Genomic DNA, 13,105 nt, shown 5'->3' with positions numbered 1-13,105 from the left:
GTAACATGCAAGATCACTGCACTGCAGCAACGGGATGCGGTTCTAATTGTCGCTAAGTTATTCAACTGACAGGATCCCAAGCCTATGCCTAAATGAAAACACCATTAGGCCCAAAGTGGGCTGGGGCCGCGACTGCAATTCATCAATTAAATTAATTATCATATCTCCGCCTCCATGGTGACCCGGTTAAGGGCAGGTCACGCCTCCCGTACACTCTGGAAGGAGGTGGTGGGGTGTGTATGTGTGCAATCTGTGTAACACGAGTGTCTCCAGACCTAAGCGAGCCACAGTAAAACATTAGAGTCCTATCAAGTTACCCAGAGCCACAGCCTGGGTGTGGAACACAACACCAGCATTCTGTTCAGACTGCTCCTCATTGCCATGGTGACACTCTCACTGCACCCCAAAAAAAAACAAAAAACAGAGTCACAATGACCCCACCTACTCCTACACAGATACACATGGGAACCACCCCACATACTATATCTTCTATTGACACAGATTTACACTCACACACACAAATCCAGGCCTAGCAAAAGACCAGGTGGGCAAAACTGAACTATTGTAAACAAGCGAGGGAAATCTGGGGCCACATCAATTAACATGTAAGGGGGGCGGGGGCGGGGGCAACAAAGGGAAGGAAGAGAGGAAGGAAGGAAGGAATGGAAGAAAGGAGGGAAATGAAAAGAAAAGTGCGCGAGGGGGAGGGGGGTAGTTAAACGGCGTATGACAGAAACACAATGGGATAAAGTCCGGTGGAAACAATCCAGGTCTGTCCATCCATTTCACTGACAACTAAACAGGCACAGGCGTAAAAATCACACACAAGCACACACACACACGCACGCACGCACACTATGGCAATGGCCACAGCAAAGGAAGAGGGTAAGATGACCCGGAAGAGAACACCTTACTGCATGCACGAAAAGAATCATTTGATCATGCACATGAGCACACACACAAGCTGTATAAGACAAAGCTAATATTATTACATTCACAATCACTTTTTGATTAAAGGCACAACCATTTCATCAGTCTGAGCGATTATTTTTCTCTGATGCAGATGCGCATCTCTGTGTATGAATAAATAAAAACAATCCCCCACCATTTCTGGATATTAATAATTTACTCACTATTCCATTTGTATCTAAAAGGAATACAGACAAAAGGAAAAATAAAAGAAAGAGAAAAAGAAACGCAGATAACACTAAGAACCTGCCAAGGTTACTACGACAACTGCTTCTGGGAACCAGCACATTATATTGCGCCAGGAATTCTGGGTAATGCTACTTTGGACCACAGATGAAAGCAGAGGACAGCACGTCTGTTCTGTGTGCGTGAGTGTGTTTCAGAGTGAAAACTGTTACTGTTAACATAAGGTGTTATTTAGGAAATGATGCTTCTCACTCACTTAGTGATAGCTTCATTAATCAATTTTAAAGCCAATTTGTGTCTTTATTCAAAACAGATGTAATGGTCCCTAATAACAGGTGGAACCAAGCCCAGACCGACGCAGATCACACGGGAGTCCGACAATCGAAACCAGAAATATATGAAGAGTTACTCGAAGAAATGAATTTCTTCACACAGAAAGCGGTAAACATGACTGCGCAGAACTGTGTGTGCACAAGAGTGCTGTGTACAGTTTGCATGTGTGGTCATTGGATACATGTTGGTCTCATTGTTTTTTTGGTTATCGCATCACAAAAACTAATTTCACCCAAAAAAAAACCACAGTAAATCCAAGACTGCTATTAACGCCACTTTAAATGAAAATGGTAAAGATCTGTCAAGGCCTTTAGAGCATTGAATCCAGAAAAACCATGTTGTCTATGCACAGCATCAAAACAGGGGACTTGGAGAAAGGGTTTAGCAACCACTTCTAATGCATGTGTCCCCACAGGGCCATTGGTCCCCACAAAGCAATGAAAGCCATTGGTTGAGTCTTTCTGAGTGTCATGGTGGGGTGGCCGCTGTGACTCCCAACTGATCGATGGCTGTGTCCGTCTTACACAGGAGCAGTGCTGGACCACTGCCCCACTAAAAGGAAGCAGTGTTTTCCAAAATGTGAGCATGGCATTAGCACACACACACACACACACACTAAACACTATCAGCAAAAGTGCAGCAATCTACTGTCGTGTGTGTGTGTGTGTGTGTGTGTGTGTGTGTGTGTGTATATATATATATATATATATATATATACACACACACACACACACGACAGTAGATTGCTGCACTTTTGCTGACTTCCTCTTTCTCTCCCTCTCATTCTCTTTCACACCCCCTCCACCCCTTCGCTATTCATGCTCTATCCCCCCCAAATTTTACATTTGTTCCCACCTCTCTCCTTCTTTTCTCTTTCTTTGCAAAACACACACATCTCACTCCCTCGCTGGCCCCTCTCTCTTGCTCTGGACGTCTGAGCATTGCATTGAGTTTCATCACAGCTCCTCTTCCCAGTGTATGGTTACACAAACTGGAGACACACACACACACACACACGCACACACACACACACACTCACTCCCAGCAGCCTGTCTGCTTCAAGACGTTACAGACAATGAGAGGAGATAGGTGGGTATGAAAGAGGGAGGGTGTGTGTACTAGGGGGTGCAGCTAGACCGAGGGGAAATAGCTTCCTTTTAACCCAAGATCAGGGCTTTTGAGCTGACAACAGACCAGAGGATCCACAATCGCAACATGTAGCTGATGGAGAGATGGGCAGGCGGAGGAGGGGGGACGCGATGGAAGGATAATTGGATGTTCCTGGTACAGTGTGTGTGTCTGTGTGTGTGTGTGCGCAACCCGTTAAAATTAGCCATGCAGACCAGATGCACCCAGTCTCTGGGTGGTCGATGCAGTGATAAAGAAAGACAAATAAAAATAAATGAGTCTTGCGGAGAATGCAGAGATGGAGATGAGACGGAAAGAGAAAAACAGGAGAGGAGCAGGCGTCTAATCAGTCAAGAAGAATCGCTCCCCTGTTTAGCATTTCTCAAACAATTGATTCAGTCAGAGAGCTGGAAAACACACACACACACACACACACACACACACACACACACACACACACACACATCCTCGAACAGGGAAAACCCAGTTCATGCAAATGCAGTCATCCCTGTCCCACAGTGCAAAGCCGACAATCAAACCCAAGCAAACCGAACTCCTTCTGTGGTTATAATGATGTCATGCCGTAACAAGCGTTAGCACAAGATTTCCATTCTTATTGTCCCCCCCCCCCCCCCAACTTTTCTTCACTTGCTTCGGCCGATCCCGGTTTGATTTCCATTCATGAGGCCGGATAACCCAAGACACATCATCCTGACCAAGGGGACCTGACTGTACCATGACCTCACTCTATCCCACCACCGGGCTAATTGAGTCGGTGCGGGCGATCCCGCTCCAGTGTCTCCGAAGAGCGTTACGGTCCTCCACCCCAACCCGCCCAGGGTCCTCCGCAACCAGACACTCCCGAAACACCCCGGTCCTCGCCGCTTCGCGCAACTTAAACTAATGAACCAATGAGCTCATGGGCACAAGAGACAGTGCAAGGAGATTAGCGCTGATGCTAAATTACCTGTGAAACACAAAACGGAGGGAAAAGCTTTTTAAGACGTATTCGTGGATGATCAAAATGTCGTTCTTGATCATTCTGAACATCATATAATCATGCAATAAGGTTAAACTCCAGAACCCGAGGGTGCTTATAAATGATTGCATCATAATAATCTGTGATAAACGTTTGGCTTTACGTGACTATGGGCCTATCTTAAGCTGTCTTAAGTTGCTCAGGCTACGCTAGCACAATTATGGCCCCAGATTAAAAGGCATAATATTGCATGGGAAGTCTTTTCTACTATAGCATTTAGTATGGCTTCAGGATTCACATAAATAAACGGATCAAGAAAAGGAATGCTTGCTGGTGGTCTGTATCGCCCAACGTAATTGGTTCTGACACCAAGAAGAGACAAAGCCTACGGTGATCGCTGAGAGTTCTCGTGCACCCTACTTCCAAATACGTCACAGCGCTTAAATTGCCTCGTTACAAGAATTCTGCCTGTCTATGCAGCAGGTTGGACACTTCGCGAAGATTCATGTGCTACATAGCACCCTCAAAATAGCCCTCTTTGTGTTCTGATGTGTCTTGAATTCCTGTTTGATGCACGTTAGCATTCGTGGGTCGCAATTTTTACAGGAAGTTATTTAAACAACCATACTGGAGCAGTAACAGAGTTTAAGGGGTTTCATCAGGGTTTCAACCAGATTGTCTAACCAGCAAAACCATGTAAAATGCACCTTATGATGGTCAAACTAGCAGATTAACCATCTTGAGTATAGGCTAGTCTGACTGCGCTCAGGGCAAAGGGGACCTGGCGCAACTCTGTAAAAACCCGATAGTTAGGTATCTGCGATATCTACCCTGAAATTGACGGAATCTTTCCCAATGCACTGAAGCAGATGCCCTGGACGGGGCTGCACGGAGAAGGACTCGGAGGCCACCCTGGCGCGCTCTCCCACGCAGTGATGGATTGCGCATGGAACGGGAGAAGCCAGATATCTGATGCTTCACACAGAGTCGAACGGCCCCTGGCCATGGGAGCTGCCCGCACAGAGACGCCTTCTGACCGGTGATGGATGGATGCCGACTCCACAGCATCATGGGAAATAAAATACCTCGACCCAGTGTGTTTTGTTTAGCGCGGTTCCCTCGAGAGGGAGTCGCCATTGTGGCGACTAAATTTTTCATAGCTGGCTGGAGACAAGCAATAAATTTGCTTTGGTTCAATATCCTTGTTTGTGATGTTAAAGGTGACGTTCTGATTCCTCCTTGCTCCAACTCTGAACCTGACCAGAAAAATAAAGAGGAATGTACATAAGAAAAGAAAACTGCCCCAGGAAACAACAGGCGGGACCCTCTGGAAGCAAGATCCCACACCAATAATGTATGGCCGCATGGGACGAGCGAGTAGGTGAGCCCGGGTCTTAATTTTCAGCATGTTCTCCTGTTTGTTCCCGATCCCTAGGCAACACTGTCATCCCCGCGCCGGGGTCTGTCTGATAAGGGCACTGACGCACTTGCCGGGCCTCCGTCCCTGCCCCTTTCTCCCCCACCTTCACTCGCCGCTCACTCCTTCTCCCTCTTTTGCGTCAGTCCGCAGAGTTGGGTCACTGAACCTGACTGATGGCAGGAAAACACGAGCACGTGCGCACGGCCAGCGGGAGCTGCTTCTTCTTCTTCTTTCTTCTTCTTCTTTCTCCTCTCCGACTCTTGCTTCTACACCCCTTCCTACCTGCATTTTTGGGAGGGTAGAGCCCGCCGTCTATGCGGTTCGTTTCCAAGCGCTGCAATGACGCTAACTAATCCTCGGAATTTTTATGATTTTTTTATGCTGATCCAAGGTCAGACGAAAAAAAACAACACTGCACTTTATGTGATGCGGTCCTGTAACGTCTCTTCCCTTGTTCCACTGGACTAAATACCGCTGGAACGAGGGTTTAGCTGGGAGTTCAGCAGCCACAATCTGACACGTCTCTTTCTCCCCTGACCTCCCTGAACCCCCTTGTCAGTTGATCTGACTGGCTGCTGAGAGGTCGCAACACAAAGGACCACCGGTGACCGCGGGTGACCAGAAGACAGCAGGGACCTTCATTTAAAGATCGGCCAGTGAAGCAGTCGGCCCGGTAAGGTTATTCAAGGCCACTCCAACCTCTCGCTCTCTCTCTCTCTCTCTCTCTCTCTTTCTGAATTTTCCCACCCCCCATCATCAACTCCTGCCCCCCCACCCCACCCATCCCAGCTATCAGCCCTCTCTCAGGGAACCGCCATATGGCTCTCTGCTCCAAATCAGCACTTTTTTCCCCTTCTTCTTTCGGGGAAATGAAGGACTCGCGGATGGTGATGTTCACCTTGTGCCCCACACACACTCAGAATTTAAGAATCTCAGAGCGGCGTGTTGGGGAAGGGGGCGGGGGGGGCAGTCGTTTTTTTTTTTTTTCTTTTTCTTCTTCTTTACTCGAAAATGACAGAGGGCCTGTTTGTATTAGGACGCTTTGAAGCGCGTGCGCTCCGCTTTTGAACCACGGAGGAGGTTCGAGATTCCCGTCCCGCTCCTCGCGCACGTTTATTCAGTGATCTCATCTTTTAAGAGCGTCGGCCGAGATGAAAGGCACCCTCGTTGTCGCTGTTTTTTCGGCCAACGGGACTTTGAGGTGGAATCCAACCCTGTCCACGCACACATCCACGCCGCGACTGCCACGCCGCTGCCGAGTCCCGACGCAAGATCTGAGGCGATCGCGCATTCCGCGGCTGACTGTTCCTCAGCATGGACTTCAAAGCGCTCTCTGACTAATTTGGCCGCAGATCAGTTCAAATCCAGATATCCAGCGAGATCTGGTGCGGGAAGCCCATCCTGCCGTGCGAGGATGGTTCCTCAAGAAAGTGGGACACCTTAAACTCTGCCATCATATTCATCACTGTTATCACCTCTTTGGCGTGTTAATAAGTGTGTTATTAGCTATTTTCCCTGTCATTTTGCAACACATCCACGTTTCATTAGTCATTAAACCCAGGCCCACTCTATAATGGATTTTGCCAAGCGCTGCCTACTGAATTTGAGAGGAACCTTAATACACTAAAGTCTTCAAATTGTTGGACCACGAGGGTCACCAACGTAACGTTACAATGCGGCTTGTCAATTGGACCCTGTCACGTGTGCGGTATACATTTTACAAAAAGATGACAATCGCAAAACAGCCAAGTTGACACCTTTGGCCATGGCTCCTAAAGGGTCCCTCGTCATCCTGCGAGAGAATTTCAGAGACGGCCGTCAGATTGTCTTGGTGTGCCAAGTGTGTCAATTGCGGCATGTTGGAAGCCTACCAGGATGAACCTGTGGTCTGGAGGAACAGTTCATCGGATGACTATCCAGACACTCCGTCACAAGGTATCCCCAACAGGCCCGACGTCTGAAGAAATGAATGTTTTAAAAAAATGCTGCAGAACCTCAGGACACATTCCTTGGTGAGTTCAGCCTCGCATTCCAGTCCGTTAGGTCAGATCACGCGTTCCTCAGCCGGGACCGGGTCCAGAACCCCCCCCCCCCCCAATTCCCCAATTACAGAGTGGGTTCCACACTTAACCTATCAGAACGGGTTCTCTCTTCATTCTGAAATCCAGATGAAGATGGACTCGAGGGGAAGGAGCACCCAAGATCACCCCAAAGCGGGCCGTATTAAAAAGGGGGGGGGGGGGGGGGGGCGTCGTTCCCGCTAATTCGGTTTATTGGTCGGGATTATCGATCGCGAGAAACACGCAGCGGTGCAACCGATTGACAACTTTCCGGGAGGCGGGACGCGACGTGCCGGCCGCCTCCTTAATCCCGTTACGTATCCCAGTCGTATCCCGCTTTAATCCCCACGGCGCGTCCGCCCGGTTCGCGTCGCCCCCGAATTATAAGAGTAATAATTACGATCACGAGAAAAGAAAAGAAAAGAAGCGGAGACGGAGCCGCAGCGGCCCGACGCGCGTTAATAAATCCCCCGTCCTCGGCTCGTCTTTTGTTCGGCCGGCAGCCCCGCGGAGCGCCGATGCGCGGATTTTAATTCCAACGAGGCGGACCGCGATTGGGGTGGGTGGGAGAAACCACGCAGACGTTCCACGGATCGGCGTGGAAGTGTGAGATAACACGCGGAGCGCCGTGCGCCTTCAACTTCGCCGTCCCGTCCCCCTCCCATCCTCCCATCACTCTTTAAATACCAGCACCGGCCCGCAACAATAGACCCGCGGACGATGAATGGACCGGTCGCCGGGTGGGGGGGGTTCTGGTGGGGTGTGTGTGTGTGGGGGGGGGGGGGGTCACGAACTTACTGTCGGCTCCATGCGAGGTGAGTCTAGCCGCTGGGACACCAGGAGCATCTTGCAGTAGTGATGGCCAGCGTCGCTTCTGTTAAATCCACTTTTGTCGAAATAAAATCAATGACAATAAAATAATAATAATTAAAAAAAAAACAAAAAACAATACTAACGATAATAAGAACGATGGTAATAATTTCTCTCTCTCTCTCGCGTTAAACCCCCACGCGAGGAATTAAGATGTGGCGGAGGAAGGAGAGAAGGGTCTGGCGTGACAGTCCCCGTCCGGCGGCAGGCAAGTTCATCTCCACCGCGGCTCTGCGGCGCGGCTCTGCGGCCCGGTCCCCGCCGCCTTCCCGGCCGGAAGGCGGAGTAACGGCGCCGATAGGCCGGCGTCCGGCGCGATGTCACGGGAGGAGGGGACGCGCCCGTTCCGCTCCGGCCTCTTAAAGGGACACCGCTCTCTTTTTTTTTTTTACCTCCTTCCTCTCTTTCTTTCTTTCTTTCTTTCTTTCTAGCGTTATCTTTTATGCGCGGCCCGAGGGCAACAGCGTCACTTTCACGCATATGAACTCACGCGGTCGTGGGCACAAAGGTCTCGTTCATTTCAAATATTGAAAAACTCACACACACACACACAAACACGCTAATGTCAGCTCTCACACTGACCTGACGCATCTACTACGACGTCGTGCGTCCACGGTGACCACGGGAAACGCTCGTTTTCACGCGTGTTTCTGCCCACGCCCGTTCGCGAACGTGGAACACTTTAAACGTGACAACAAGGTGACCTGGCGGTGACCTGGCGAGGCACAAAGCCATGTAGTGTGTCGAATTGTGGGGCACAGATTTCGGTTAACGAGGTGATGCCCACTTTACTGTGTGATGCATTCATTCCTGCCATAACTTTTTATAACCTGCATTTAACATCAGCAACCAAAAGCAAGTTTTCCTGCTGGGAGTCTAGCAAACCTGCTCTTAACACACGCACACACACGCACACACACATAGAGTACAGGCCAAAAGATTGGACACACCTTCTCATTCAATGTGTTTCTCACTGAAGGCATCAAAACTATGAATGAACACATGTGGAGTTCTGTACTTAACAAAAAGTGGAGACCTGACCTACACAGTCACCGTACCTGAACCCAATCAAGATGGTTTGGGGTTGAGCTGGACCACAGAGTGAAGGCAAAGGGGCCAACAAGTGCTAAACACCTCTGGGAACTCCTTCAAGACTGTTGGAGAACCATTTCAGGTGACGACCTCTTGAAGCTCATCGAGAGAATGCCAAGAGTGTGCAAAGCAGTAATCAGAGCAAAGAAACTAGAATATAAAACATGTTTCCAGTTATTTCACCTTTTTTTGTTAAGTACATAACTCCACATGTGTTCATTCATAGTTTTTATGGCTTCAGTGAGAATCTACCAACGTAAATGGTCATGAAAATAAAGATGAATGAGAAGGTTTGTCCGAACTATTAGCCTGTACTGTATTAAATATTATATATTAACACACTTATGCATATGGTAGCTACATGAAACAAGCATTATGTGTCTAATATTATGGAATATTCTAAATCGAATGTTACAAAAATACATTACATACATGCAGATACATGTATGGCCTTGCGGGTAAGGAAGCAGAATCTTAACAAAAAGGTTGCGGGTTCAAATCCCGAGCCGTCAATGTGCCAGTGATGGTCCCCGAGGGCACCGTCCCATAGGGTGATGGGTGAAATGCAGTGGACGCATTTAGTTGTGTGCACCGTATGACAATGACAAAAAAAGAAAACACTTTCATTTTCTAACGTGAATTACATGCCGCAAGATAGTTCATCAGTTTAATTAACAACACCAACGCCGAACCACACTACGATGAATGCAAACGCTATATGGTTTGGTGTTTTCTGGCTGCTGTGCGGCACTCGGGGTTAAATATTTGTAACTGGGCTTTCGGTGACAATTATCCTACGGCATACCATCCAATTACTGTCAAGGACAAGCGATCAGTCTGAGCGAAGGCCTCACGTGGCAGTCGCAGGGACGCTAAATGATGTGCCTGTCAAAAAATGTGGCACTACAAAGTTGAATGCACTTGGGGGGGGGCGATAAGCGTTCCGGGCTAGACCGCTTACATCCTTGAGTCATGGGAGTCATGGAGTTGTTCTCCCGTCGACTGCAACAAAAACGGCGCGAAGCGCGAATCGTGTTGCCTTGTTTGGCCTGCGACGTCAGGTCGATGTTTCTGGAATGATTTAATGGGTTCAAAGGCCTCACTGACACCACAAAGCAGCTTGTTTTAGAGAAAAAAAAAAAAAAAAAAACGAGGGAAGAAAGAAAGAAAGAAAGAAAGGATCGGGTGCAGCGAACGTGCGGCGGCGGCGTTGTGAGGGCATATAGTGTTCGCCCGCCGCCTCGCCACCTCCTTCAGTTTTGAAGTCCGGGCCAAAAGTGTCAGAGCCCTCAAAACCTTACACCAGGCAAAAAGCAAATCCTGCCGGCCTCCATTTCAATGGGAGAGTGTGTGTGTGTGTGTGTGTGTGTGTGTTATGGCTGTCCAGGTGTAGCGCGGGGATGTTTCTTTAATACCGAGTGCGGTTCCAGGGGATGGCTTTTTTATTAGTTGCTTAGGAGCTGAGGTGTCGAAACACACACACACACACACACATACACACACATTCAATCTAACCCTCATCCTCCCCTGCTGGCAAGCACACAGACGGGGGTGGGGGGGGGGGGGGGGTGAGCGGGACCCGGCAGAAACATTCTGATGCAGGCTGGCAGGAGAGCGAGGGCGAGCGGGCGGGGGGGGGGACACGCCAGTCACAGCCGTCCTGATCCCCTTTCTGCACCTGGAGTCATAAGAGTTTAGGTTACAACCGGAGTGTTCTCACTCTTCACACACACACACACACACACACACACACACACACACACAGGCATGCTTGTCCTCCCCTCTGACCGCACAAAAGCACAAATGAATTCTTTATGCCTCTTTCGCTCCTCGCTGCCTCTCATTCTGCCTCACGCACAAACACAACAGCACAGGGAACCACACAAGCGCCTCCTTCCTCCACCTCTCTTCCCATCTCCTTCCATCCCTGACTCACTTTTTTATCACGGCCGATTTTTTTCCCCCAAAATGAACTGTTATTCGATTTGAAACCAAGCCACCCACCCTGCGCGTTAGGGCTGAAGACAGAGGACGTCGCCTCTGAGTCGGATGCGTTGGGTATCAGTCCCTCGTCGCCGTGTCGCTGTTTGATCTCCTCTAACTGTGTTGCTATAGAGCCCTGCGCAGGCAATGATCTGGATGCTGATGGCTTTTGAAACACACACACACACACACACACACACACACACCAAAAGTGATCCCATACTGATAGCAATCTCAAGCATTCAGTCACTCCCTGCTACTCCTCCATAAGGCATCAGATTACCAGAGTGCTGCGATGCTTCAGAAATCTTCTCCCCCCCTCTCTCTCTCTCTCTCTCTCTCTCTCAGGGACTCTCAGGTCCTTTGCTCTTTGTTTTATTCTCCCCTGTTTTATTTTTCCCAGAATACACTTTGGCCGCCGTGTCGTCCAGGCCGTAAATTAAACCGAACTGGGCTCAGCGTTAAACTACGCCGCCTGTTTCTTCTCCTTCCAGCCGTCCCCAGCACTTCCGACAGCGGCATCGCAACCGAGAGGCTGTCCAGGGCAAGAGCGCCACCCCTCCAAATACAGGGACGGTGATGGAGTAAAAGGGTGCAAAAAGAGAAATCGCTCATCTCTCTTTACTCCCTTCACGGGGAATAATTGCTTGAATGTGGAGAGAAATGGATTTGAACCTGCACCCAGTCACCCTGAGGGCTCTGCATGCCAATGAGGGTTCCATCCCTGCTGTCAGTTTTTTCGTTTGGGGTGGGGTGGGTGTGTAGAAATCAGAACTGCATACTGTCTAGAAGAACTTCTGGAAATGTTTGATCGCATAATGATTCGTTTTCTGTAATTGTCTCATTTATTTCCAGAACAACATAACCACTTGAAACTGCTTGATTAATACTAATCGTTTAATACTTATGTAAATTATTTTGCTGTTTCAGATGAGGGTGACTGAAATGTAGAAATGTATTGCATTGTTTTTTTTTTTTAGAACCTTTACGATTGGTTTCTTATTTGTGTTCACAGTGGGGTCAAGAGGTCAAACCTGACACGTGGCGCATCTTGTTTTACGTCCCAAATGCAGTAATGTGCTGGAAAGTTGGATTCATGGCCACCCTGACAAACCGCAAGGGACGGCGTGAGCAGTAACCTGGGACGACCCAGCACTGTGTGTCAATTACACTGTAAACATCCTTTCTCCGACAACACCGCAGGGCCGGGCCGGCTGGCAGCCGAAGATTTAGATAAGACTCCTCACTTGCTCCACCCACTTACACACATTTAAACACACACACACACACACACACATACACACACAATGCTGCCTGCACCGAGCGCCACTGCAGTGGTGGAAATGCAGCTCTATTTATCATTTGGCTCGTTCAGTCGCGCTGATGGCTTTTTTTTTTTTTTTTTCATTTTTTGAGCTCCATTTTTCCAAGGGCTGAAATTACAGTTTGGCGCAGAGCTCCCAGCAGCAGCGCGACCGGGAGCCCGGGGACTGGCAAATGAGAAATAAGCCAACAGGCCCATGTTCTGCTGCACACACACGAACGCTGACTGCCGTGAAATCGCATGGGAGGAGACCTAAGAGCGAGAGACTGAAAAGTGTCAGGGTGTATTTGGTAGTATTTATAAAGTGCTGTTAGGTATTGGCCCGTCCCTTCAAGCCTGTCCCTGGTGGGCGGTCCATCCAGATGAATGGAGTTCCTGGCCACGCCCCAAACAGTCACAACTTCCGCCCTGTGAACTTTTGACCCTGATTGTCTTTACCTGCTCTTTACCTTGTCTCACTGATGACCATCATTGTGTTTATTTGTGTTCATCTGAGCATTTGTGTTCATCTGTTCATTTGTGTTCATCACATGTAAATGAGCCATTTTAAACCACGATGGAGAGGGGAAGATGCACCACACTCCATCTACACCATTTACAGTCACAATGTCACATGGCCTGATGCTGCCTGATTGATATTGCTAAGGAACAGCTGAATTAAATATTTAATACTAAGTAATCATACTATCACACCGGCGCCAGTATCTTACACAACACTTCGTACTCTCATTACTGTTTCATTTTCTAGCAGGGAGGCAGAA

The 13,105-nt window shown here is 48.8% G+C and overlaps 1 protein-coding gene across 1 annotated transcript in view; it reads right to left on the bottom strand.

Moving 5' to 3' along the window:
• si:ch73-211e3.1 (mastermind-like protein 2) overlaps positions 1-8,185 on the bottom strand; it is a 64,241-nt gene extending 56,056 nt beyond the window's left edge. The window contains exon 1 of the mRNA XM_028973303.1: positions 7,874-8,185. Within this exon, the coding sequence (XP_028829136.1) occupies positions 7,874-7,921 (48 nt within the window). The 5' untranslated portion in view covers positions 7,922-8,185. The remainder of the gene's footprint in view (positions 1-7,873) is intronic.
• Positions 8,186-13,105: the final 4,920 nt, after the last annotated feature.

Source organism: Denticeps clupeoides, chromosome 1 (assembly GCF_900700375.1).
Source record: "Denticeps clupeoides chromosome 1, fDenClu1.1, whole genome shotgun sequence".
NCBI classification, from domain to species: domain Eukaryota; kingdom Metazoa; phylum Chordata; class Actinopteri; order Clupeiformes; family Denticipitidae; genus Denticeps; species Denticeps clupeoides.
Note: the sequence above shows the minus strand (reverse complement) of the source record. Positions and strands in the feature narration are given on the sequence as shown.